The sequence below is a fragment of the Lacerta agilis genome, chromosome 17, assembly GCF_009819535.1.
Source record: "Lacerta agilis isolate rLacAgi1 chromosome 17, rLacAgi1.pri, whole genome shotgun sequence".
Lineage (NCBI taxonomy): Eukaryota > Metazoa > Chordata > Lepidosauria > Squamata > Lacertidae > Lacerta > Lacerta agilis.
The window spans coordinates 30,379,334-30,403,827 of record NC_046328.1 but is presented as its reverse complement, the minus strand read 5'-3'; the positions used below and the strand labels follow the sequence as shown (position 1 = coordinate 30,403,827).

The window sequence follows — 24,494 nt, the reverse complement described above, 5'->3', positions numbered from 1 at the left end:
GAAGCAAATGACTACTGCTTAAATGCAAAAGTGATACATTCCTGGAGGCCCTCCTGCTTCTCCCATTGCTAAGCAGGTGCTTAGCAGCAGACATGCTCAGCAGCACTATATGTTTGTTTGCTCAGCTCCTCCTCTCTTTGTTTCCTTTTTTCCTTGTTCAGCGGTGGCGGCAGCTCTATGATCCACTTATTTACAGAGGGCAGCAAATTCTCAGAATGAGGCACATGGTTTTGTCCTTCAGTTTGCACCTTTTGCTGAATGCCTCAGATGGCAGCAGAAGGTTGGATGTGCCTTCGGGCTCCCTCAAGCTCATTACCATTCTGGGAAATGTCACTGGATAGAGGGGAGTTTCCTTGTAGCATCCAGTTCAAGACTGAATCTACAGCTGTTTTTCTACCTGCTTACATTGTGATTCCTCTTGAGAGTTGCTCTTTTTCTCCATATCATGAACTTGCAGTAATTGATACCCAAGGTTGTGTGCATTCTTCTTTCTCCCCCATTGCCACCAGGTTCCTTATGTTTCTTAACATTCACTTTACGTAGCTGATATAGCCCTAAGGGTGTTCATTTTTCTTTGCAGTAATGAGGGCTAGAAACTTGTCAGTGTGTGTTGTTTCTGGGGGTTGTAAGATGTTAAGTATTGGATGTCACACTATGGTAGTAAGCCTGCAGGCACAAACACACTCTTGCAAATAATTTATTGTCTCAACTTAGTGGAACTAGAAAAAAATCCAAGGCTCTGTTGGCTGGCTGGCTTGCTTCCTCGCAAGTATTACCGGTAAATGTAAGAACATGGTTTGCATTCTTCTTTCCATGTTCAGTAAGTTTGGAGAAGATGAGACATTAATATCATTTTTCCTCTACCGGTCACAGCAAAATGGACAGTGCTGCACACACGCCCCGGCAGAAACGCAGCACCCCACTCAAAGAGCGTCAGCTTTCAAAACCCCTCAGTGAAAGAACCAACAGTTCGGACAGTGAAAGGTCACCAGATCTGGGTCATAGTACACAGGTAACCAGCATTCAGAGATTGCAGCTGTGGGGCTTAAACACTCTTTCCCTAATTTTGGAGGAGGAGTGGAGGTGGCTTTCCTTAAATACAGATTTGATCAAAGCCAACTGTTGTTGGGGTAGCTAGTTGCTGTAAGCTTATTTGAAGTACTGCAGTATCTTTCCAGTTGTATGTAGTCCGCTCTAAAGATATCCTGAATCAAGCAGGCAAGTTTTTTGTTTGTTGCATTTACATCCCATTTTTCCTCCTAGGAGCTTCAAGGTGGCATACATGGTTCTCCCCCATGCATGCTATCCTCACAAAAACCATGTGAGATAGGTTAAGTTGAGAGACAGTGACTAGTCCAAGGTCACGTTAGTGAGCTTCATGACTGATTTGCAATTTGAACCCTGGTCTCCCAGGTCCTAATCTAGCATTCTAATCACCACCCTGGAATTTTTGCTTCTAAACTTAAATTCAAGAAGGGAAGGAGATTGGAGCTGTATGATTAGTAAAGGGTAAGGAGAATTTGCTATGAGAGAGACAAAACATTTCCCCCCACTATCCCTCAGAATTGGAAGCTTGTCCAAAGTCCCCTTTTGATTTTCTGAGTTTTCTCCAGATACCTACCACTTATGTTGAACCATTTTTTTTTTACAGCCACAAGAGCTACAAGTATTTTCCCCTTCACCTGCCCAATAAATGTAGGCATGAGGAATGTGCATTTCTCAAATTATAGTGACCTGCTGAGGAGTAAATAAGTTGTGGGGGAGAATGTAATTTCCCATCATATTAAAAGGTGCTCCTAGAAGTATTGTCAGACATCAAGAATAAGAGAAATTCTTCTCTTTCTCTCCCCATCCCCTCTCATGACATATGCATTCCTGCTCCATGTTGGAGTTAAGATTATTTTACTTTATATTTGAGTTAGGAGTTATGTCAATGAACCATGCTTAAAAAGCCATGCAACTTCCCCCAGCAGATTCCTCGCAAGATTGTTTATGATCAGCTGAATCAAATCTTAGTGTCAGACTCAGCCCTGCCAGAAAACATCATCCTAGTGAATACTATTGACTGGCAAGGCCAGGTAAGGAGGTTGTTGCTGTGTGTGTGTGTGTGTGTGTCCTGTTCTTTGCACCACCCCAGTCTCTGGTCAACAGAATTAAGTAAATTGGAAAAAAGAATGTGTGCTGTTGTCCCTAACTGGTTCCATTTTCTGAGTGCAGAATGTAGCTTTGCCTGTAGAAGCCTAGACTTGCTCCCCAAATATTAAGGAATGCAAAGTATAGTCATTATTATTTTTTAATAATAATAATAATAATAATAATAATAATAATAATAATAATAATAATAATAAAAACAATAGTAATACTCTTATGCACTATTGGTAAATGTAACAATTTACAGGGGGAAAATAGGTAGGTCCATAGCTCATGAAGCTTCCAATACAAATGTTTAACAGTACTAAGATAATGGGTGTGGATGTCTGCTTAATAAAGGTAATTTCCCCAACCAACAGAACCAATTCAGTCCCAGCAGAATAAGTTACTCACTTTTAGCGCATTTTTTCAATGTTGTTTGATTTATTAGGTAAACTCAATTTAGCATTCTTGGCAATCAGAAGTAGTTGTGCTTAATCTGTGTAATTGAAGCTAAGCTACATGGAAAATTAACCAAGGGGATTGTGCAATATTGGCAGGAGGATACAGACTAGGAATGAAGAGCTGTAAATAAATTTTGCCCCTTCAAATGGCCATTAAAATTCATCCCAAGCCCTGTTTCATGTCAATATGTAGAGAAAATGTATTTATCTTAACTATATCATTGAGGCCATTTGGTTAGAAGCCAGGTGTCTTATATCAAATGAAAGTTAGCATATTCAGAATTTGACAGCTAACCCAGATTCTTCACTGAATGTCATGCAGTAACTGAATGTTTCTGTCAATGGGAAAAGGGGAGGGTATATTGGTGCTAGTGAGAGGCCGTGTCTGGGTTGATTATCTTGGGATTCTGCTTTGTCCTGTTGAACCCTCCCTTCATATAAGCCAGGACATTAAGTGACTGGAACAAGATCCTCAAAAAGGAGGGAATCATCTTAAAACAAATGGATCTGTCACACAATATTTCATACCCATTGTTGTCCCACTGCACCTTGATTGCTTTCCCCCACTCTTACCTACTAGGGCAGCAATAAGATGAGTTTCAGATTTCCATCACCTGAGTCGTAACTGTGTCATGTTAAGCTTGTATCCAGGGTGCTGAATGGTGCTCTGTTACCAAACCTTTTGTCTGAGGTCATGTGGCCAGTGATTGCTAATCAGGGAAGAAGGGGTGTTGTGTGGCAGTTGTGTAAACAGAGCACCAAATCCCTCCACTGCTTGCTTGCTTACTACTTGTTTTACTTCCAGTATGTAGCTGATCTCCTTCAGGACCAGAAGAAGCCAGTTGTTTGCACATGCTCCACAATTGAAGTGCAAGCTGTCCTCTCTGCAATCCTCACGAGGATCCAGCGATAGTGAGTGCACAAAGCTATATCTGTGGTGTCCCCATTTTTATACTATGGAATTTGCCCTGAGAAAATGGGAAAGAAAACCAGATTCCAAATTGCTTGAAAAGGATGCCCCAATCCACTTTGATTAGGGCTGTTCATCCTTGTCTGCACTTGAATAACTGAAACATCACTTAATCCTTAGAACTAAAGACCCTTCTTTGGCAGGAAGGATGGGGGAAGGATGATCTTTATATCTACAAGGTTTCAGTACTCAAATGTGTTTACAAAGGTGCCTGCCTCCTTCCTAAGGCAGGCACACAGAGAGAAGATAAGGGTTCTGTACAAGGCATGCTTTGACTTCAGCCATAGGAAGGGAGCACAATCTTGTAGTAAAAGCTGCCTGTATGCAAAATAAGAAGGGGGAGGGAGGAAGAATTCAGTGTAAGTGCGCAAATCTCCCATCTGGGTTTGATGCCTTGTCGTCAGTAACCTATACATAGCAGATGAGGAGCATCTGTGCCTCTTCTCCACATTTTAAAAGCCTCAAATTCTTCCCAGTGCCTCTTGCAGGACACTCAGTATTGGGAATATGTGTTCTGAAGTTACGGTTCTTATGACCACAACTCAAAGAGGACACATTGCAGGTCAATCAAAGAAGATGGCTTGCCAAACAACAGTTCATTGATGACAACGCAGTTCCTACCATACAGGATTGGCATTGTCACAGATCTCTGGGGGCTCCACTGCACATTGCTCTAGTATCATGAGAAGCAAAGCAGCTTGAGGGCGTTGCTGCAGCTGGAGTAGACACATACATCAGCCTCCCCCTAGTGTTCTCCCTCATTCCTAAAAATATTTTATTTGTTTAATCATTAGTACTTGCACCTTCAGTAAAAGCAAGGACAGCCACTGTGGAACTTATTGGAAAATATTTTAACAAAAAGCAACCATCTATTAAAAACCACAGAATCAAACACAGCATCATTGGTGGGGCTAACTAGAATAATTAAATTGCTTTTGAAATTAAATAAAATAAAATAAAAAATTGTCCAGTAGCACCTTAGAGACCAACTAAATTTGTACTGGGTATAAGCTTTTGTGTGTATGCACACTTCTTCAGATACACAGTTGCTTTTGAAAGTTGCTTTGAAAGGCTTGGGAAAACAAAAGGCTTTAACTCAGCATGACAGTGAGGATGAGAGTCAGGTCAGCCTCCAGGGGTGGGTTCTACACCCAAAAATGCACCCTTCACAGCAGTGGCGGAGCTAGGGCTTTGGCACCCAGAGCGGGGGGGGGGGGGCGTGGTACGCCAACCGCACGTGAGTGTCCCAGTGGGGGTGGCAGCTGCCCGTGCGAGAGCGTCCCAATGGGGGTGCCACCCACGGTGATGTCAACCCCTCAGGGATGGAACCTGGTGCGGCCCACCACCCCCTTCCTATGCCATTGCTTCATAGTTGCCATCTGCCTGACTTTAGAAAATTAGAGTGCTCAGGAAAGGGCCTTGGAGTTCTTAATGCAGGGGTAGATGCATTTAAGCTTAAATGCAGATGTAACCTTTCTCTAGCACATTCTATTGTTACATGGGCTTGAGTCACCAGAAGAACAGCAACTATGTTGTTTCAGTAACATAAGGACAAGCCTTCAATAGTTATTTCCATCCAGCACCATAATCCAAGAAATAAGATTTAGTTGTGTGCTCCTGGCTCCCCTGGGCTTCTTTGCCATTTTCATGCCAGAGTCATCCTGGAAGCTGCTGAAATGCAGGCCTGCTTTGCCAGCATAGACTGGATTGGCTGCCTACAAAAGAGGCTCTGCCCTCAAATTGCAGCATCTTCCTCTCTCACAGCCATGATGGGAAGTCAATACCCATATAATTAGAAGGACCTTTCTTCACTGTATTCTTTGTCACTGCAAGATGACAGTGGTTGGAGAGGGCAAAGTGCAAGTCTCCCAGGACATGATTCACACTATAGTGTTTTGTCAGGTTAACTGGAGTCCTCGCTTAGCTCTGGAGGCTGTCTAATGCCAGGGCACAGGCCTCAATACATACAAAATAGTAATGAGTGCCTTTTGAGCATGTGCTTGAGTACCCGCTGTCAGACACCAAACATGAAACAGATCTTTAAAAGCAGATGCCATGCAGGATTGAGCCCCAGCACCTCTCAGAAATTAAGCACTACACGCAGAAATTTGGCTGTTGCTAATTTCAAATTTCTGCATTATGAAGTAAAGATGCCTATGTACTTTTCCTCTGCATGAGACTACACCTTACTGGAATTCAAGGTAGGAGAGATTTCTGTGCTTGTGGGATTGGAGGTCAAGGATTAGGTTTGGCTTTTGCATCATATCTCCCTGAAGTTCCTGCTCCTCATAGACTCTACACTGAGGGTAAAAGTAAATGTTCAGGTTCTTAGAGTTTGCAAGATTTCCTGGTCCTGCTTAAAACAAAAATACTGTGTTACGTGTTCTCAGTGTTGTGTCTGGAAGCAGCAAAGCTGTAGGCATCATTGAGGGGTTTAAATGCATTTTTCTCCAGCTCTTCAGTGCCCTCTAGTGGCCCTTGGTCATGCTGCTGATTTACATATTAAGACGGATACTTGAAGCTTTGAAGAAGTGCTAACTTGTTCAGTGTGAAGGAGCTTAGAGTTCACAAAAAGTGAATCCCTCCCACCCTCATAAAATACATTTTAAAATACATTTAAATTGCTCCTTCAGATGTATGTAGCATGTAAGAGCTGGGATATGGTCTGCAGAAGGTTGTCGGCACATTGTAAAAAAAAAGTGCAGCTTCCATTTCACCACTGTGTGGCTTGTAATGTGTGAAGTGGAGATATTTATATCTCCTTACATGTTCTTGGGCAGTGTAATATTTTTACCATATCTGATATCACACATACCTGGCCTATGCACATTAGTGGACATCATGGGAACATGTGGTGGCTAAATGAGAGCTCCTATTTTATGAAGCAGCCTTCTAACTGAGTGCGAGTGTTTACAAGCTAGTAAATTACAGTGCATTTAAATTAATGACCTAGGAGCCATAGGAGTGTTGGGAAGTAAGTGACTGTGGTCCTGATCAGTGCCTGAATGAGAGAACTTTGCAAGTCCTTTAGGGCTATCTACAAGGAAAAGTTGGAGATATGAAATAAAGGTCCCTTTGAGAGATCTGGCTGTGCTTTCATTAAGCCTTGGCATGTATTAAGGTCTGTGATTATGTAGTCCTTAGTCTGAAGAAGCCAGAGTTGTATTGCTGTGGCACCTCTTATTTTAAGGAAACAGTTCCTTGCAACTCCCTACTTGGGTGGGGTGTAGGTAGATCATATGCATGGTTTTCTTTTCAACACTAAGATAGAATTCCCAGTTCCACCATTTGTTTTTTGCCTTCTACAGGTAGATACTACTATAAATGCAGAGCCTGGTGTACAACTATCTTAACTGCCCTCTTCTTTCTTTCCACCCAACAGCTGCAACTGTAATTCCTCCATGCCACGTCCTGTGAAGGTGGTGTCTATCGGGGGCCAGAGTTATCTCAGCTCCATCTTGAGGTTTTTTGTGAAGCAATTGGCAAACAAGACATCAGACTGGCTGAGCTATATGAAGTTTCTCATCATCCCACTAGGTAATACCGCCTGTGCCTGTGGCTTGCTCGCCTGGTAGGTGGCTATTGAGTTACACATCTGAAACCCAATACCTGTAGTTCTACATTTCAGTGACCCAAAAGCCACCAGGTGTAGTAGCTCTCTTCTTACAAACAGAATGAATGAGCTGAACTGGCCTACCTTCCTCCACTCAGTCAAAAAAACGAAGCCACCAATACTTGCCAAAAGCTCACTCAATGCAACATTCTTTGTCTGGTTGTTGTTGTTTTTTTACAGCCCATGATACCCTTCCTCAGAACCAGTGGACTCAGTTTCAGTTGTTGAGGGCAAAATTTAATTGGTGGGTCTGAGCTTTAAAAACATACTTGCTCAGTTTTTGAGGCTGTGTTTTTATTATGATGTGGTACTGAAGTAGGGAATGAAAGGCAAAATGTTGAGGAGGGTGTTTCCTTTTAATAATAAGTGACATATTTTGTTATCTCATACCTAAGTATTTTCTAAAGCCAGTTTTATTGAGTATTTGGGAATAAGAAAATGCTTAGGTTTAAGCTAAAGCTGGTAATCAATCACAAAAATAATAATTGCTGAACAGCCTCAATTTTTTGCAGTGAAATATGTGATGGTTTACTTAAAGGAGAGTGAGTTTCCCAATCATTGGGGGTAGTTTTCTTGGGCTAGAAAGAGATTACCCATTTTTGTCTGTGAATAATAAGAATCATTCTACAAAAGGAGTGTTGTGGTAAAGACAGTTGCAGTTTCTATTTTTTGGCTTTTTGATGCCAAAGGGTCTGTTGCCTCAGCAGCCATCTGTCGGTGCTAGATATGTGTAGCTTGCCAAGGAAAATCATAGCAACACAAAGGGAGAGGTGGGAGTATTGGGTTGTTTTTGTTTTTATATTGTGATTTTATGTTATGAACTGCCCTGAGACCTCCAGGTGTAGGGCAGTATACAGAAATAAATAAATAAATAAATAAATAAATAGGCCTTCCACTCATTTCTCCACCAGGTTCTCACCCAGTAGCCAAGTACATGGGCTCTGTGGATAGCAGATACAGTGGCATGTTTCTGGATGCCACCTGGCGAGAACTCTTCAGCAAATCTGAGCCACCTATGACAGGTAAGAGCAAGTTTTCAGTTCACAGTGTGTGATAGAAGTAACATCTTTCAGAAAGGTCTTTAGTCTGTCCTGCCAGACTGAGGACTCTTCTGTATATGTGCTGCTTTTATGTAAGTTAGAATCAAATTAAGATGAGAATCCAAATGATTCGTATGGGCCTTTTGGTATTACACCAAACCAGTGCTTGGTAGATGTGGACCCCTCCCTGTGTCCACCTAGTGTTTAATAAGACAGTGTTGTCATTGACAGTCAAAGGTAGGCCATAATGTCTTTTGATAGAACGAGCAATTCCAGCCAAGATGCAAAGTCACCTTTCCCAGGACCCATGCAAGTTTGAGGACAACAGTGAACTACACATTGATCAGCAGGATTGTGGACTAGGTGGCAAATTTGGGCAGCTAGGGTTGGGGCTGGGTAGGGCGAGATAATGGCATTTAGCACTGATGTTTAGCACACCAGGATGGGGTCCATACTTAATGCTTGTGCATTTTTTTGTTAATCTGAGTTCTGCCTGCCTGCCTCTCCCCATCAGCCACTTCTCTGGCTTGTCACTCTTTGTGCCTCGGTGCAGATACCAACTCATGTGTATCTTAAAGCCAGCATCTTGAAGTTTCTCCCACTTGCTGGCTTGGGTATTGCTGAATACTCTGTGTGCCTTTCCTGCTTGACACTCTCCTTGTGTTATCTTCTTCCTCAGAGCCTTTTGATGTGGTTGGCCGGATCATGCAGTATGTCAGTGGAGCAAATGTGACCCACCAGCTGCCTGTGGCCGAGGCCATGCTGACCTGCAAACACAAATTGTAAGTCCTTCCCCACCCATCCCTCTGTCATGGGCTTTGGAGGGTGAGTGGGCTCAAATTGCCTCACCCACATAGCTAGAAGAAACCTAAATGTGAACTATAATGTTTGCAGTGTCTGTATTTATTGAAAGTTCATTCAGAATCCCCTTTAGCATGCCCTTTCTCAGTCTTCATTTTGTTTGTCTGCAAAGCAACACTGAGACAAACCACTGTAAAAAAGTGGAAGGTGCCTTGCTTGTGGTTCTCAAGGAAGGCTAGTCTGTGCATTACGATGTACTGGTGAAAGTGTTGTGGGCACATTGCAATCACACATGCGTACTCACTTCCTCCCTGACAGCAATTAGGTTTGAAAAAAGTGTGTTGGCTTTCTCTCCCAACCCTCAAGCCTAATGCAGCAAGAGATTATCTTCCTGGAGAGTATTGCTAGGGAGGCACAAGTCACTCTTCCTTCCCCAGCTGCAGTTTCCAGGAAGGTCACTTCCTTACACACAGCAATTAAGCTTGGAAAAAAACTTCTATTGGAGCCAGTAGAAGGCTTCTTTCAAGCCTAATTGTGTGTGGCTGGGGAGGGGGGTTAGCTAGGGAGAAAGTTAACTGTGTGCCCCTCCCCATATGAAGCTGCTGTGAAACAATCAGAGCTATTAATTATTTTGGAATCCCTTACATATGGAATTATTGGACCCATGTAGTATCCTTCTTTCAAGAGTCAAGAGTCCCAATGTGAAACCCATTGCCAAATGGAAGCATCCTTCACACTGAGGCTGTAATGTGATGGGACTGACCTTCCAGTCTTCATGTTCTTTTTGTCTGGTCGTGTGCCTGCAGAATGCTGTGTCTTGAAGCCCTAAGTTTATGTTCCAGTTTCATTTGTCAGATATGTAAAATAGACAAGAAGGTGGAGAAAGCCATTTCCTTTCAGCATTGCTTGTTCTCTCTTTTCCTGTCATTTGGATTTTTAATGGCTGTTTTTTTACCCACAGCCAAGATGAAGATTCTTACCAGAAGTTCATCCCTTTCATTGGGGTAAGAGTTTTACATTTCTTGGATTTTTCATCTCTGAATATGAACTTATTTTATTCAGGGCCAGTTTACCTGAACTCTTTTATAGCTCTGGTAACTTAGATAAAGCCTACTTTTCTAAAACAGATGTGTGTGCATTTCTGTAGCCGTAGTTTAACTTTGGCAGCCACCTCACTTGCAGAACTATCATTTTCACCTACTGTGTTCATTTTCACCTGCTGATGCTGAACGGAAGTTGTGGTTAAAATTCAGATGTGGTGGTATTTAATCAAATGACATTGTGTAATTTAGCTTGGGCTAAATTTATCTTTCTGAGTTGAGGACTTGGCAGTAAGCCTGACTGGATCCCATCTGATGAGTGGTGAAGTCATAAACAAGTGAAAGCAGGCTTCCCATGTTGAAGATCTCATAAAATTAGACTTGTTTGTTTGGTTTTTAAATACCAGTTTCACTGTTCCTAAATTCAGGCAGCTAACAGAATGTTGGGGGTGGTTGACCAGTTTGTCACCTTGCAAATAGAGAGGTTGCATACCTGAAGCACCATAATTATGGTGCTGGAGGAGACTTGAGAGTCCCATGGACTGCAAGAAGATCAAACCTATCCATTCTCAAGGAAATCGGCCCTGAGTGCTCACTAGAAGGACAGATCCTGAAGTTGAGGCTCCAGTACTTTGGCCACCTCATGAGAAGAGAAGACTCCCTGGAAAAGACCCTGATGTTGGGAAAGATGGAGGGCACAAGGAGAAGGGGACGACAGAGGATGAGATGGTTGGACAGTGTTCTCGAAGCTACTAACATGAGTTTGGCCAAACTGCAGGAGGCAGTGAAGGATAGGCTTGCCTGGCGTGCTCTGGTCCATGGGGTCACGAAGAGTCGGACACGACTGAACGACTGAACAACAACAACATACCTGAAGCATGGTTTCCTTAGTGCAAATCTAATGCTTAACCATGGATAATGAATCCCATAGTTGATTTGCGTACATTCCAGCTGTGGTTTCAACTCCTGGTTTGTGATTAACCAAACCAGAGGGCAAAGCATTAAGTTTGCAGATAGCTGTAAAGTGAATGTAGCTTCTTCTTTTTTTTAACACCCGACTTCACTTCATCCCTTACGGTCAGAAGCAAAATAAGGAAATGATGACAGCAGCACTGTTGCAATCCACTTGCAATCTGCTAGATATTGGTTAGCATCACCATCCCTTCAACACTTCACTGGTTACTGCTGCCAAGAAAATGCCAGAGGTCAAAAACTATGCAGCTGCCTATGAGGAGATGCTCTAGCCCCAAGCAAGGATGAAGTCATGTTGGGAAAAGATGGCTTTATTCCCTTGTGGCCACTGTGCAACCTTTGATGAGCAGTGCTTGTAGCATTTTTGTCACCACTGCCTTTTTAAAAAGGCTCTTAACATTTACTGTGTTTGCATTTCTGTTTTTATTATAAAGTGCCTGTTGTCAGTCAGAAAGTCAGTCAGAATGTAAACATTTCAAATAAAATAAATAAGCTTGCACATTTAAGATCATCAATGCCCTGTATATTACCCCACCTTTTGTTTCCATAGGCCACTTTGTGCCCTTGCAATATACAAGGCAGCTCACTTTAAATTGAAATGTTGCATGAAAATACATCCTTTTACAATTAATGAAGCATAAAGTGGGGGCTTTTGCAGCAATTGTCTGTCTGTGATCTTTGAGCTTAATTTGATAGTGACTGAGGAAGGCCAAGAGGGATGTACTGGACTATATTTTAATGGTTAGAGGGGAAACTGTTGCCTCACCTACATCACCGCTGGTCTAGGATTAACTTGACTCTTTTATTGCTCATGATTGGGGGGGGGGGGTAGATGGTCACAAATAATTATTTGGAAGAAACCTTTTCTCCTGCCAAGGCACTCTATCTCGGTTTTTGCAATTGTGGTGTTATAAATCTTTTGGAGATTTGTTACTTGCAGGCTTCTGCTGCATCCTCAATAATTAAATCTGTTTCAAAGCACAGATCTCCCAAGGGAGGGCACTTGCAAAGCAAAAAGTTATCTTTCCTCTCTTGTGCATAAGCTCCTGCCTGGCATTCAAAGTCTCTGCTAACAAAATTGCTCTCCCTTTTATCTTCCCACCCTCACCCAAACATATTGGGCTGTGTTTGACAAACTAATTCTGCTTTGACACAGAAGAGGATCGTAAAGGTTAAAGAAAGCTCATTGTGTTTGCTAGTGTGACCATTAGGTAGACATGAGGGATGCTGGCCACTGGGGACAACTCTTTCCCTGCAAAGGAACTGGTGTGCAAGAAAGGCCATGCTCCCCACAACCCCTCCCCCCTGCAAAAAGCTTATTTGCTCTCCTTTTTAAAGCACAGAGGAAATATGAGTCAATCTGAACCAGGCAGGGGTGGAGGGAGTGACTCAGCAGACTGTGACCCACAAGTGTGTACTGGAACTGCTGATGTGATGACAACCAATTAAGGCGAAACCTCAGATGCATTAGTTTTTAGAATGCTCTCAAGCCCCCATGCTATTTACAGGAGGAAAATAAAAATGTGTGCATTATTTGATGGAACAGTGTGGGGAGCTTGAGAGTTTCAAATTTCAGGCTCTTAGCCTTTTTAGAAATGTTGGCAAGTATATCAGGCAGACCTCCTAGTTGCAGGGCACCTGGTGGCAAGCAAAATCCTTCTCCAGCCAAAGAGGACCCATGGCACAAAGCAGAAAGTGTGGCCTTGAATCAACACTGCCAGAACAACCATACCTGAACTTTGTGAACACTTCTCTCATTCCATCGAAAAAGCTCTAAGGAACTGCAGCAGAGACAGGGTCGAAACGAGGTGGAACCTACACCAAAGACGCAACCTACAACAGAGCTATGATCTCTTTTGGCAAAAGAGAGCAGCAGATCTCCAACTGGTTTGAGGCCAGCATTAAGGACATGGAGCCTGTTATTGCTGCAGAGAGCGAGGCTCTTGTGAACTGCAAGCATGCGGCCTGTGACAAGACGCTTGCTGCACTGAGAAAGACAAGGAGTGGTGCCAAGCAGATTGCCAGATGATGTGCCAGTGACCACTGCTGACAGTGGCAACACTTTAAAAATGTACAAATGCATGAAGACAGCCTTTGGAGTGTGGAGCAACAATCAGGAAAACTGCACTACTGAATACCTTGTCTGGAGAGATCATCACAAACTGCAGCAACCAGATGAAGCAATGAGCAGAGCACTATCAAGAACTGCACTCATGGAAAAACATGGTCTCCGACACAGCAATTGACAGCATCCAGACTCTTCCTGTCTTGGAAGTGCTAGATGTCTCTCCCTCCCTCAACAAGCTGAAGAATGCCGTCAACTCTCAGGCATGTGGTAAAGCCCCAGGACAGGGCAGAATCCCAACAGAAGTGCTGAAAGCAGGTCTCAGTTCCTCCCTCATTATGCACCTCCATGGTCTTCTCTTGCAGTGTTGGGAAAAAGGATCTGTGCCACAAGAGATGTGTGACCCCAGCATTGTGACCTTCTATAAGAGCAAAAGTGCCACCATGATTGTAACAACTACTGTGGAATCCTCCTGCTTAGTACTGTGTTACTCACTAACAGGGTCTATCCTGAGTCACAATGCTTCAGAGCTCATGTCAAACAATCAATATTATTGTCTCACTGCGCCAGCTGCAGGAGAAATGCTGAGAGCAGAAACGACTCTTGTATATTGCCTTCATAGACCTGACAGAGGCCTTTGACCTTGTCAGCCCAAAAGGACTGTCCACACTGCTCAACAAGATAGGATGCCCACCTAAGCTCCATAAGATGAGCATGTCCTTCCATGAGAACATGCACAGCACCATACAGTATGGCAGTTCATCCTCAGACACTTTCTTGATAAGAGTGGGATGAAAAAGGCCTGTGTTCCCACTCCAACTCTCCTCAGCTTGTTCTTCTCCCTGTTGCTCTCCTATGCCTTCAGCTTGACCTAGACCCACATTCCTAGCATGTTCTCACTTCTGTTTCAGCATCATCTAAGCTGGTTTGGTCATGTACACAAAATGGAAGATGACAGGATCCTCAAGGGCTTGCTCTGTGGGAGCCAGCTTCAGGCAGTAGGCCTGTTGGCAGACCAACTATGCATTGCAAAGATGTTTGCAAACATGTCATGAAGGTTGGCAACATTAACCCTTCCACTGCAGACAATTGCAGTATCTGGAGACAGTCAGGTTTTGTATCCACAGCAGTGACCAGAGGAGGAATGACCACTAGGAGGAGCACAGAGAGAAGATATGCCATAGAGCACCTGTATCAGCAAAACTGGACATCTTCATCTGCCCCACCATCAATAAAACATGTCTCTCCTGTATCAGTCTCTACAGCCATAGTAGGCACTGTAGCTCTCCAACAGTTTGACTTTATCTCTGAAGGCACACACTTCCATTTGTCTCCTGAGGCAGAGGATGCCAACAATAGATCAGGCCAAGAGCAGAGGGACACACTTCTACTATTTAGAATAAGAAAGAGGGAGAGAGAGATTTTCATTCTTGAGTCTCCAGCAGCTTCCTGAGCTAGGTCCCAGTTTCAGGCCTCAAACAGCTGACAGTAAATACTGAGCTGGGGACAGATAAGGGAAGAAAAACAAACCTAGGCGTATACTATGGATGCCATGTTTTCATTATAGTTCTGGAAGGGTTAACTGTCTTGTGCTTCTCTCCTATAACTTTGAGATAAAGTGACTTTCCTCAGGAAGGTCAAATATGTTTCTTTTCCACCTGTAGCTAAATTATTTGTCAGGCTTTGTTTTTGAAGTGATTTGCCTTCATTGTTTGCTCTCTCCTTCTCACTCCCTGCCCCCTGCAGGTGGTTAAAGTGGGCCTCATTGAAGACTCGCCTGCGGCTACAGGTATGACACACCCACCAAGATCCCTGTGCTGCTCAGAGCAAAGACTGGTTATCCTAGTTACTCCACTTCCTCCGTTAAGTGAATACAAGCATGAAATTGGGTGATCTGCTTCAGTAATATTGACTAGGAAATAGCTGACCCAGCTTGACAAAGCATGAAAAACCTATGCTTTTTATAGTATGCTATAGCTGTACAGTATCAGCCAGCTGTACAGTGATTTCACCAGCGGGAGTGTTACAAAGGGTCTGAAATGTGCCTGTAAAAAGTTAAGCTACCAGGATGGATCCATCCACTCTATGCCTAGAGTGGGGAAGTCCTCATGCAGCATTGATCCCACCTCTCTCTGCCAGCCACCAAGCAAGGGTATCTTAATAGGGGGTGGGGATAAAGATGTCCTGGGATGCAGCCTGCTATTCAGCTGACAAGTGTGAAATAAATCCCAGGTGCATATCTATTGCTCAGAAACCCCCAATCCCATTCCTGAGACCTGAATTGACTGAGTAAATAAGAGAGTTTAGGAGACAAAGAGATTTATCCTATAGTTGTAAGGAGAATCCCTACCCATTGTTCCAGAAGCTGATTAGAATACTGCATATCTTTGTAAAAGCAAAAGTGTGGTGTGTTTCTAGTGTAAGAAAAGTAAATGCCATGCCCCCAACTATCAGACGCTTGGGAAATGCTGGCATAAGTATTAGTGCTAGAGAAACTTTATTTAACTTAGGATAAATGCCTTGTAATTAAAATGAAAGGCTCAGCAAGAGAACCTGAGAATTAACATTGCTTCTATTTAGCAGGTAAGCAAGATGTGTCTTCCTTCTCCATCTCACGATTTCCTTCCTTTGCAGGAGAGGGAGATGATTCTCCCATCATCAGCCTCACAGTTCCCTCCACTTCTCCCCCTTCTTCCTCTGGGCTTTCCAGGGACGTCACTGCCACCCCTCCATCATCTCCCTCTATGACTAGTGGACTGGCTGTCATGGGGTAAGTCTCTGGGTATGAAGACACTTTGTGTGGGTGGTGGTTGTGCTATTTCTCCTTATCAGGTTGGGAACCCTGGACACATTTGCTGGGAAAATAAATTATGAAAGATCCTAAGAGCAAAGTAAATGCCATACACTGTGTACATACCACTGTCTCTTTACTGTGATCATATATTAAAATACTATTCTAGTCAGTCTCCTGAAGTATCGGGGCATCAGAGCTTAATCCCCTGTTCACTCTTATCTCCAGAGTGAATTCAATAGCCAAGATTTATGCCTGGCTATCATCAGTCACCACATAATTATCTCCATCAGCAGCCTTCCAACAAAAGACATTCAGTCTGTCATGTTTCCCCCCCCCCAAACTCCTAAAGTCCCCTTTTCAAATATCTGTGTTGTCAATGCAAATATGTCAGTTAGCAATAGCGTTTTCAACAATGCAAAACTTGCTCATGTTTTTTTTCCACTTTTTCCTGTCACTTGATCACAGGTCCCCCAATAGCCCTTATGGCGATGTCATTGGGTTGCAGGTGGATTATTGGCTAGTTCAGGCCACGGAAAAAAAGAAGGAAGGGGAGAAAAAGGACGCCAGCTCCAAAAATACACTCAAGAGTGTCTTCCGCTCGGTGCAGGTGTCACGGCTTCCAAACAGTGGGGAAACCCAGTTGTCTGGGACCATGGCCATGACTGTTGTCACCAAAGAGAAGAATAAGAAAGGTGAGTTATGGAGAGTGGCACTTCCTCTTTACTGGGGGTGCTCCTTCCTGGAGGGCAAATTGCCAGCAGGCCTTTGCATGATAGTCTGCCCCTTGGACCATCTAGCACTGCTGAAGACTTAACCTGCACACTGGCGGAGGAAGAGGAGTGCGGGGGGAGCGCACCGCCCCCAGCAGCGCAATCCTGGTGGGGTGCCATCACGCGTCACGCCCATGCAGGTGGCGCGCCAGCCCCGCCCCCGCCTGCCCTCCACCCCCCAGTGCCGGAGCATGAAGCTCTGCCACTGACCCTGCAAGTCTTGCCATAAGCGTGCCAACTCTTCTACTTTGTGTTTTAAGAGAGAGACTCATTTTCACTAATTGAGGGTCCTTGTGCTTTCTAGTTCCCACAATTTTTCTGAGCAAGAAACCCAAAGAGAGAGAAGTAGATTCCAAGAGCCAAATGATTGATGGAATCAGCCGGCTGATCTGCTCTGCAAAACAGCAGCAAACTATGCTGAAAGGTAATGCTTGCCCCTGGAATCAGGGATGCCTGATGGTATTGAAGATGACTGGGAAGGATTTCAAAATGGTGAGGGACCTGATAAACCAGAAGGGATTTCATTATATTTTTTCTTTATAATAATTTATAGTGGGGTAGGTAGGGAATTGAATCCAACCAGAGAGCCAGATCCAGAAGTGACCAACTCTTCATTTCTCAGCACAGCTGTTCTGTTGGGGAACAGAACAGTGTTCAGTGGATTTAAGAGGTCCCAGATTCAATAACTGGAACCAAGCAGTAGGGGATGGGAAAGGTCCCTGCCTCTAACAGTTTATCCTGAGTTCAATGTACCAATGAAGAATACTTGGTATAAGACCTCTTCCTATGTTCATAGGAATCTTCTCTCTACTCTCTAGTTTCCATTGATGGTGTGGAGTGGAGTGACATCAAGTTTTTCCAGCTAGCTGCCCAGTGGCCAACCCATGTGAAGCACTTCCCTGTCGGACTCTTTGGCTCGAAACCGGCCTGATGATGACAACACGGTGGTCCCTCCTGTGTCCTCATCACTCTGCTGCAATGCGGCATCACCTCTGTCCAAACCATCTGCCAAATCAGAGCTGTCCTGTGGTAACTTCACCCATGTTGCATTACTGTGTGTTGATCTGGTCTCGCCAGGGAGGGACCAGCCTCTGGTGCCAAGAGAGATGCTACATTTTTGTCTCCAGCCAAGGAGCCACCCGCCAATTGCTTTCTCATATTTTTCTGCCACATCGTGTCGTGGGTGTCCAGCCTCCATCTGTGCTGAGTGCATTGCATTTTGGGAATGAATCCCAAAATATTTGGATTCTACTGGTTTCCCATCACTCCTGGCGCACACTCCTTCTCTGAGCTGGCATGCCTGTGTCTTCCTGAAGAATGTGTTTGAGAACTTGTGGTCCACAAAACTTCGCCTTTAACAATATTGTTCTTTTTTACATTTTAGCTTTTGCTGAGCCAACCGAGAGCTTTACTGAGCACCCGCTCTCAAAGTTCTCCTTTTCAACCTCAGCCTTTCCAAAAGCACAAAGCTTGCAAAGCCCACATTGGCTGTTGTGTTAGCAACCAAACTCAACCCCATCTGGTTCTTGCCATTAGCAGGCAAGGCCCTTTCTCCTGCCTCCAACCCATCCTGTGTCACGTTGCTAGGTCAAACATGCCAGGTTGGTGGAAGGAGCCTCCGCATTCTTGCGCGGTTGCCACTCCTTGCAAAGATGAGGAGCAGAAAGGTCAGCTGTAGGGAGCTAGAAGCAGACACTTTTCTTCAACAGGCACACCCACTGCGCTCCTGTGGCTGTGTCCCTTCCCTCTTTCATGTTTGTACTGCTCTTTTCTTACACTTCCCCTCCTCATCTCACCTTCAAAGTGTTTTTTTTTAAAGAACTTAGGTCACTGTTTACCTAAGATACATTTCCATTTCTTTGTAAGACTCCACTTGCTAGTGTGGCATCACAGTGCAGTGAGGGGTGGGGAAGGTTGTCCACCATACTGAAGAGTTGGATAACTTCATTAGACAGCCTGTCCTGAAACTCACCCTGTTCATCTGTGTTTGGCAACAGTTCTGAGAGGGGTGTACTCCCAGCCACATGCCACAGTCAAGAGGAGAAGCTACACCTTGTCCCTCTGCCCTCTTTCTGGCTCCTGAGCCTGCCTTGTGGTGTGGTGCATCTCAGCACAAAGAGATACTTGGGGGGGGGCTGCTTAGCCATCTGTGCAGTCTACTTGTCACAGCCATTTATAAGGCATGGTTGGGATCCCAGCAGCATTCCTTCCCTTTTGGCATTTCAGTTTTGGGGTTTTGATTTGAAGTAGCCCCATGTTACAGAGCCTCTGGGAACTCATATGTGCCATACCAGAAGTAGAAGACCTTGCCAAGCATTCCTCTTCTAAGCACTCGCCTTGACAGGCAAGAGATCAGCCTTTGCCTTGAGACTTGAAGGGAGCAAGTTAAATAGCTACAGGGGTTGCATGGCTGAGACCAGAGGTTCCTTGACAGCGATGCAAAATGGCTTTACCAACTGCAACATAGCGATGCTTAAGGAAGGCTGGAGAAAAGGCTACTTTTATGTAGTAAGCCTGCACTTCAGAGGGCAGTTTTTGTGTGCTTGATATGCACTTCTGTCCCTCAAAGACCTTCCCTCTCCAAGCATTGCTACTCCTGTTTTGTTTTTGTTTGTTTTTTGCTAAGGTAGTAAATCATGAAAACAAACAGGGGCCCCTGAGACTGGTATTGCAGGCGACAAATATATGGGAGCCACCTTGCCTCCTCTCCTAGAGCGCTTTGTCAGCAGCTCTGAGGTGCTTCCAGGGAGCTGTGCTGCTTTTTATCTGTTCCTGACCAGCAATAAATCAAACCACCCCTACTGTGGGGGTTGGCAGCAAATCATCAGCCCACTTTATTGGCTGTTTGAAACGGCTTTGGGGCCATCATAATGCTTAAGCACTTAACTGCTCGTAGCATACAGTGTGGCTCTGTCAAACAGTAGAGCATACAATCCACATTCAGTCTTTTAGATGGTTTTTAGATTTTTGAATCCACATATATTTTCAGAGGCCCCGAAATCCAGCTTAAAGTAACTGTGTGTGTAAGCAGAGTGAAATTTTGTCTAGCTGGAAGTGGGGATTCTGGTTTCTAGGCTATTACAGTGGAAGGGGAAATGTGGAGGTGGCAGGGAGAGAGCTGGCTTTATAAATAACTCTTGAGCAATCTGCTCTGCTTCCCAGATTGAAAGAGGAGGACCCAGGCAGCTCCTTGCCTTCAAGAAGTTTCTCCCCAAGGCCAGTTCTTTTAGGCTTGTCCTTGAGCCACTGCAGCTGTTTCTTGAGAGAGAGATCCCAAGAAGAATGACTACAAGTACCAGCAGCTTCGTTCACCTCATGCCCCTGGGTAGGGTGTCCCTCCAAGGCTTAACTGGCAGTGGGCCCCTGGATCGGATTGCATCTCCCTCATTGTGGAGTCTCGGTGGCAGATTTAAAAAAACTGCACACTTTTCCCCCCGTTTCCTTCTCTTGGCTCCTTCTGCTGTGGCTATGTTACAAATGTGGCTTTTGTACTACTCTGCCCCAAGCAATGCTCCCAAGGGCCACAAAGTGAACTTGATCTTGTGCGTCTGTCCTGAACACTGCAGCCCCCTGCCTCAAGGAGGAGATGTCACAGATATCTTGGCTCTCTTTGTGTCCTCCCCACTCATTGAATACTGAATAAACTCCTTGGCTCAAATGTGGGAAAGGAGGTTCATACCAATATGTCACTTACCCCATGGGCTTTGGGGGCAGGTGCTTCTTCCACTGCATGAAAGGGAGCGGGGTGCCACCCAGAACACGGGGTATTTAAATAAGCACAACTCTGAACATTTTCTTCCTGCTTGCTGTGTAGAAATGCTTCCTGTCTCATTTTCATATTCATTTGCCTTCCTCCATAAGCAAATGTCACTTCCAGTCCAATTGCTTCAGGTCGAGGGTCTGAGAAAGCCTGCAAAAGGCAACCCATTTCCAAGCTGGGAGAAGCAAGGGAGCAGTTTGGTTCCAAGTAGCCAACCTCCAGGATTCTTTGACACGGAAACATCCACCCTAATGGGCTTCTATTTTAAGATCCTTTTTAAAGGTTCGGCCTGTGAAACTTACAACCTTCCCTAAACTGAGTAGGGTCCACCAGCAGCACATGGTAGCCCACCAGGAGCTCAGTATGCTTGCTGTTGCTGTTCAAAACTTTAAAAATGGAGAGATTGTTGAGCACCTGGCAGGCTACGGTCAGTGGTGGTGGTGGGCCAGGGTCACAAGCTGTGCATCTCAAGAACAGGGTGGAACTTATGAGTGGATGGGATCCATTCAGCAGCCAATCAACTCTGCCTTCACCATGGTTTAATTTTTATGACCTCCTCTTGGTTGCCTTTGGCCAATCGGAAATGGATGTGGGAGAAGGGCAAGTAGTGACAGAAGTCTGTGTCTGTAGCTGCATCCTGGGCTTCTGTAGAAGTGCACACTAGTGCCCCTGCCCACTCCACAAGTCAGATTGGTGCAGCGTTGACACCATATGTGCCCATCTGTCAGTCAAACCAGTCCTGCCTCACACATGTTGCATTTTTCTTTGTGGCCTGGCTGTTCAGATTAATGCTTTGCGCACACACACTCTTGCTCTCACAGCTGTGGTCTGGGACAGAGAGGGCTTGTTAGAATTTGTGAAACCACTTGCAGGACTAGGGGCAGACAGCTGGCTTGGTTCCCCCCCCCCCCTTTTTCCCTTTAGGGTCTCCAGTCTTGAACATTTCTGCACCCATAATGCACAAGGGAGTGGAACAGAGGTTCATTCCAAAAAGCAGCTGTCCAGATAGCTCTGGAAACCAAGTCCTGCAGCTGCTTGCTTTGGAATGGGTGCGCATGCAGCATCCTCCCACTGCAAACTGTTGGCACTGTAGGAAGGATCGTGACACATTGTCCAATCCCTTGGCTTACCATCTGCGCTTCTTAAGTGGGTGGTCCTTTCTCTTCCCTGAGGAATGCAGGTTCAGGAGGCTAAGCTGAATGGATGTGCCTCCGAGGATGGATGGGCAGGAGTCACTCCCACATTAAGCACTTTGTCCTTTGTGCCTAGCGAAAGGTAAAAGTCACAGAATCCTAGCATGGAAGGAAAATCACCCTGCCTCAGGGCTAGCAACTCCAAGAACCACACACATCATATTCATTCCCTGAGCATCATTTCACTTGGTTCCTCCTTACCCCAAATACCCACCTACCACTTCTGAGCCAGCCCCACGAAAGAGCCTACCAAAGAGTACACTCTTCCCCAGGGAATGGCACTCCCAGGAAAGAGCCACGGTGGGGAGGCACTCTGCTCCAGGGAGCTCTCCAAGGTCTCTGTTCATTGCTTCCATACAGCCTTGCCTCAGGCCTAATTTCTCATGTCTCGACTGTTACAGTAAGTGTGTCCATCTGAGGACCATTGTGTTTCCTGTTTTTGCTGTGTGGATTTTGCACATTCTGGAACTTTTGTCTATAAATTCAGATTATCTGGATTTTTGTGTCTGTTATGTATCCCAGCCACTGTACATAAATATGAGTTTTGTATATAATCTCATTTTATTCTGCTTTCTTTTTGTAAGTGTGTTGATTCTCTTGGTTTGTACTGCAGGCTCCAAACGATCCCCATTAAGAATCTCTGCTTGGTTAAATTTTGGAGCCTTGTTGGTATTTGATGCATTCTATCCTTGGCGGGTGGGGTCTGTTGTCTCCCCACTCCCACTCACTATTTTTGGAGTTTTTCATTAAATAAATTGTGTTTTTTAAAATAATACTTTAAAATCTCAAGTTTGATCACTTTATGCTTTAGTTCCTCCATAAAGCTCCTTGGATACAGTCCACATGAGAAAAGCAAAGGGGCAATACAAGAGAACTAGCCACTAAGACTTCACTTTTCCAAAATCTAAAAGCAGAGAACTGGGGCGGGAGGCCTTGTAGTTGGAATGGAGAAACTGCATTTCAACTTGCTAAGTTTTGCTTTAAGGAAATGCACAAATGCACAATACTTTGCAACTGGCACAACAGTCCTCTGGGGGAAAACAAAAGCCTATAAATCACAGAAGCAAAAATATTCTGACACTTGGGCCACGGGTAACAGCAGTGTGAAATTTGAAGCTCTCCTATACCTTATACCAGAGGTTTCCAACCTTTCTGAGTCCACTGCTCCCTTGACAAACTACATTTTTCTGTGACACCCCTGTGGGGCTTAGGAGCCCAATTAAGTCACCCTTGCCTGCAGAGTTGGCAGTCTCTCTCTGCCAACTGCAGAGTTGGCAGTCTCTCACCCTCTGCCCCCCCACCCCAAAGAGAGGTGCTTCCTCCCACTGTCCCATAAGGGTCTGGGAAGCACCCCCTGGCCAGTCCCAGAGGCACCATTTGCCTGCGGAACTTGTAGCCAGGGCTGCAGCACCAAACAGCTGTGCAAGCCTTTGGGAGGCAGAGATGCAAGAGGGCATCAGAGGGAGGGAGGGAAGGAAAAAGAGACAGAGGCCAGTGTTGCCCATGGCACCCCTGAGCATCATTCAAGGCACCCTAGGGCACTCTGGTTGAAAACCACTGCTTTATACAACAGGTATTGCCTGCACTGGTGCCAGTCTAGAAAGAATTGGGAACCCACACAGGAGGGAAGGTCCCCCTTAGTTGTAGAACCGCAGCCCAGATCAGCAGAGCTCATGGTTGTATGCTTCCACAGGACACAAATGTTCCTTCAGCTGCTTCTCAACTACTTTTCATGACACATCAGTAAAAAACTATCCTTATCTTTAATATGGTCAGAAAGCCATAAACATAGCCATAAAGCAATCTAGATAGATAAATAAAAGATATGCAATATTAAACCACGTTGCTAGGTCCATTATCTAAATGAATTTTATATATATTTTTATCACTGGTTTGTTTGCTATTCTGGGCTCCTTTGGAAGAAGTGTTAGGATATAAACTTAGAAGCAGCAGTAATGCATGTTCTAAAACTCAACGTTGGGTTAGCTAACAAGGCACACAAAACTACTGTAAGAAAGAGTACAGTGCTAGATAATTCCTTTAGCAACATCCTGGCACTCCTCCTCACACCTGCTAAAGAATGGGATTGCCTTTTTTAAAATCACAGGTGCCCTGTGGGGTTTCTGGAATAATTATTTCAGTACAAAGACTTAAAACACCTGTCTACTAAAATACCTTTTCAGATTACTGTATAAGAAAGTTTTCTAATCGAGTAACAAACTGGTTCTGCTGTGCAGGTATTAGGAGATTCCTTTGAAGAGAAAATTTCTTTAAACTTCCCACATAGTAAGCATAGGAGAGGAACTTGCAGTATAATCCCACAAACGTTTACGCAAGCAGCAAACCTCCCAGAGTTCAACGAAACTGATTCTCTCCTTAGTGTGTTTGGATTATTGTCTTTATTATCTCTAAAAGGAGAAATCCCATCCTGGAGGGCTCCCACCGAGCAAATAAAATGGTGGTAGGCAGCTAGAAGAAATGAAGGAGGAGCAGTAAGTTCTTACCTACTTTAAGTGTGGGCCAAACCTATGCAGGCTCACCTGCAAACATACTAAATATTGCCACCACAATCCTCTCTCCCCCTTCTCTCTCCCCTACTCCTTCCCCCACCTTATTCTGTATAATGTCTCACATCAAACGTAAAAAAGACTTTACGATTTGGGAAAAGAAAAAGACAATGCACATTTTTTGTGAACCGAGAATATATTTAATTAAAAAAAATTTTTTTTAAATAAACCCGGCTCTGCTCAGTGGAACTTACTCCCAGTTTAAGTATGTGTTGGATGGTTGTATACTCATTCAGCTATACATTGAGGGAGTGAAGACGGGAAAGCTGGTACATGGAAGCTCGTGTGGTGTCGTGGTTAAAACACTGGGCTAGG

General features: G+C 44.5%; 1 protein-coding gene across 1 annotated transcript in view; it reads left to right on the top strand.

Moving 5' to 3' along the window:
- Positions 1-19,019, top strand: part of PACS1 (phosphofurin acidic cluster sorting protein 1) — a 71,211-nt gene extending 52,192 nt beyond the window's left edge. The window contains exons 13-24 of the mRNA XM_033174140.1: positions 874-1,012; positions 1,974-2,078; positions 3,400-3,506; positions 6,947-7,101; positions 8,089-8,199; positions 8,897-8,999; positions 9,980-10,022; positions 14,842-14,884; positions 15,730-15,865; positions 16,355-16,581; positions 16,964-17,083; positions 17,478-19,019. Of these exons, the coding sequence (XP_033030031.1) occupies positions 874-1,012; positions 1,974-2,078; positions 3,400-3,506; positions 6,947-7,101; positions 8,089-8,199; positions 8,897-8,999; positions 9,980-10,022; positions 14,842-14,884; positions 15,730-15,865; positions 16,355-16,581; positions 16,964-17,083; positions 17,478-17,590 (1,402 nt within the window). The 3' untranslated portion in view covers positions 17,591-19,019. The remainder of the gene's footprint in view (positions 1-873; positions 1,013-1,973; positions 2,079-3,399; positions 3,507-6,946; positions 7,102-8,088; positions 8,200-8,896; positions 9,000-9,979; positions 10,023-14,841; positions 14,885-15,729; positions 15,866-16,354; positions 16,582-16,963; positions 17,084-17,477) is intronic.
- The last annotated feature ends 5,475 nt before the right edge of the window (positions 19,020-24,494 follow it).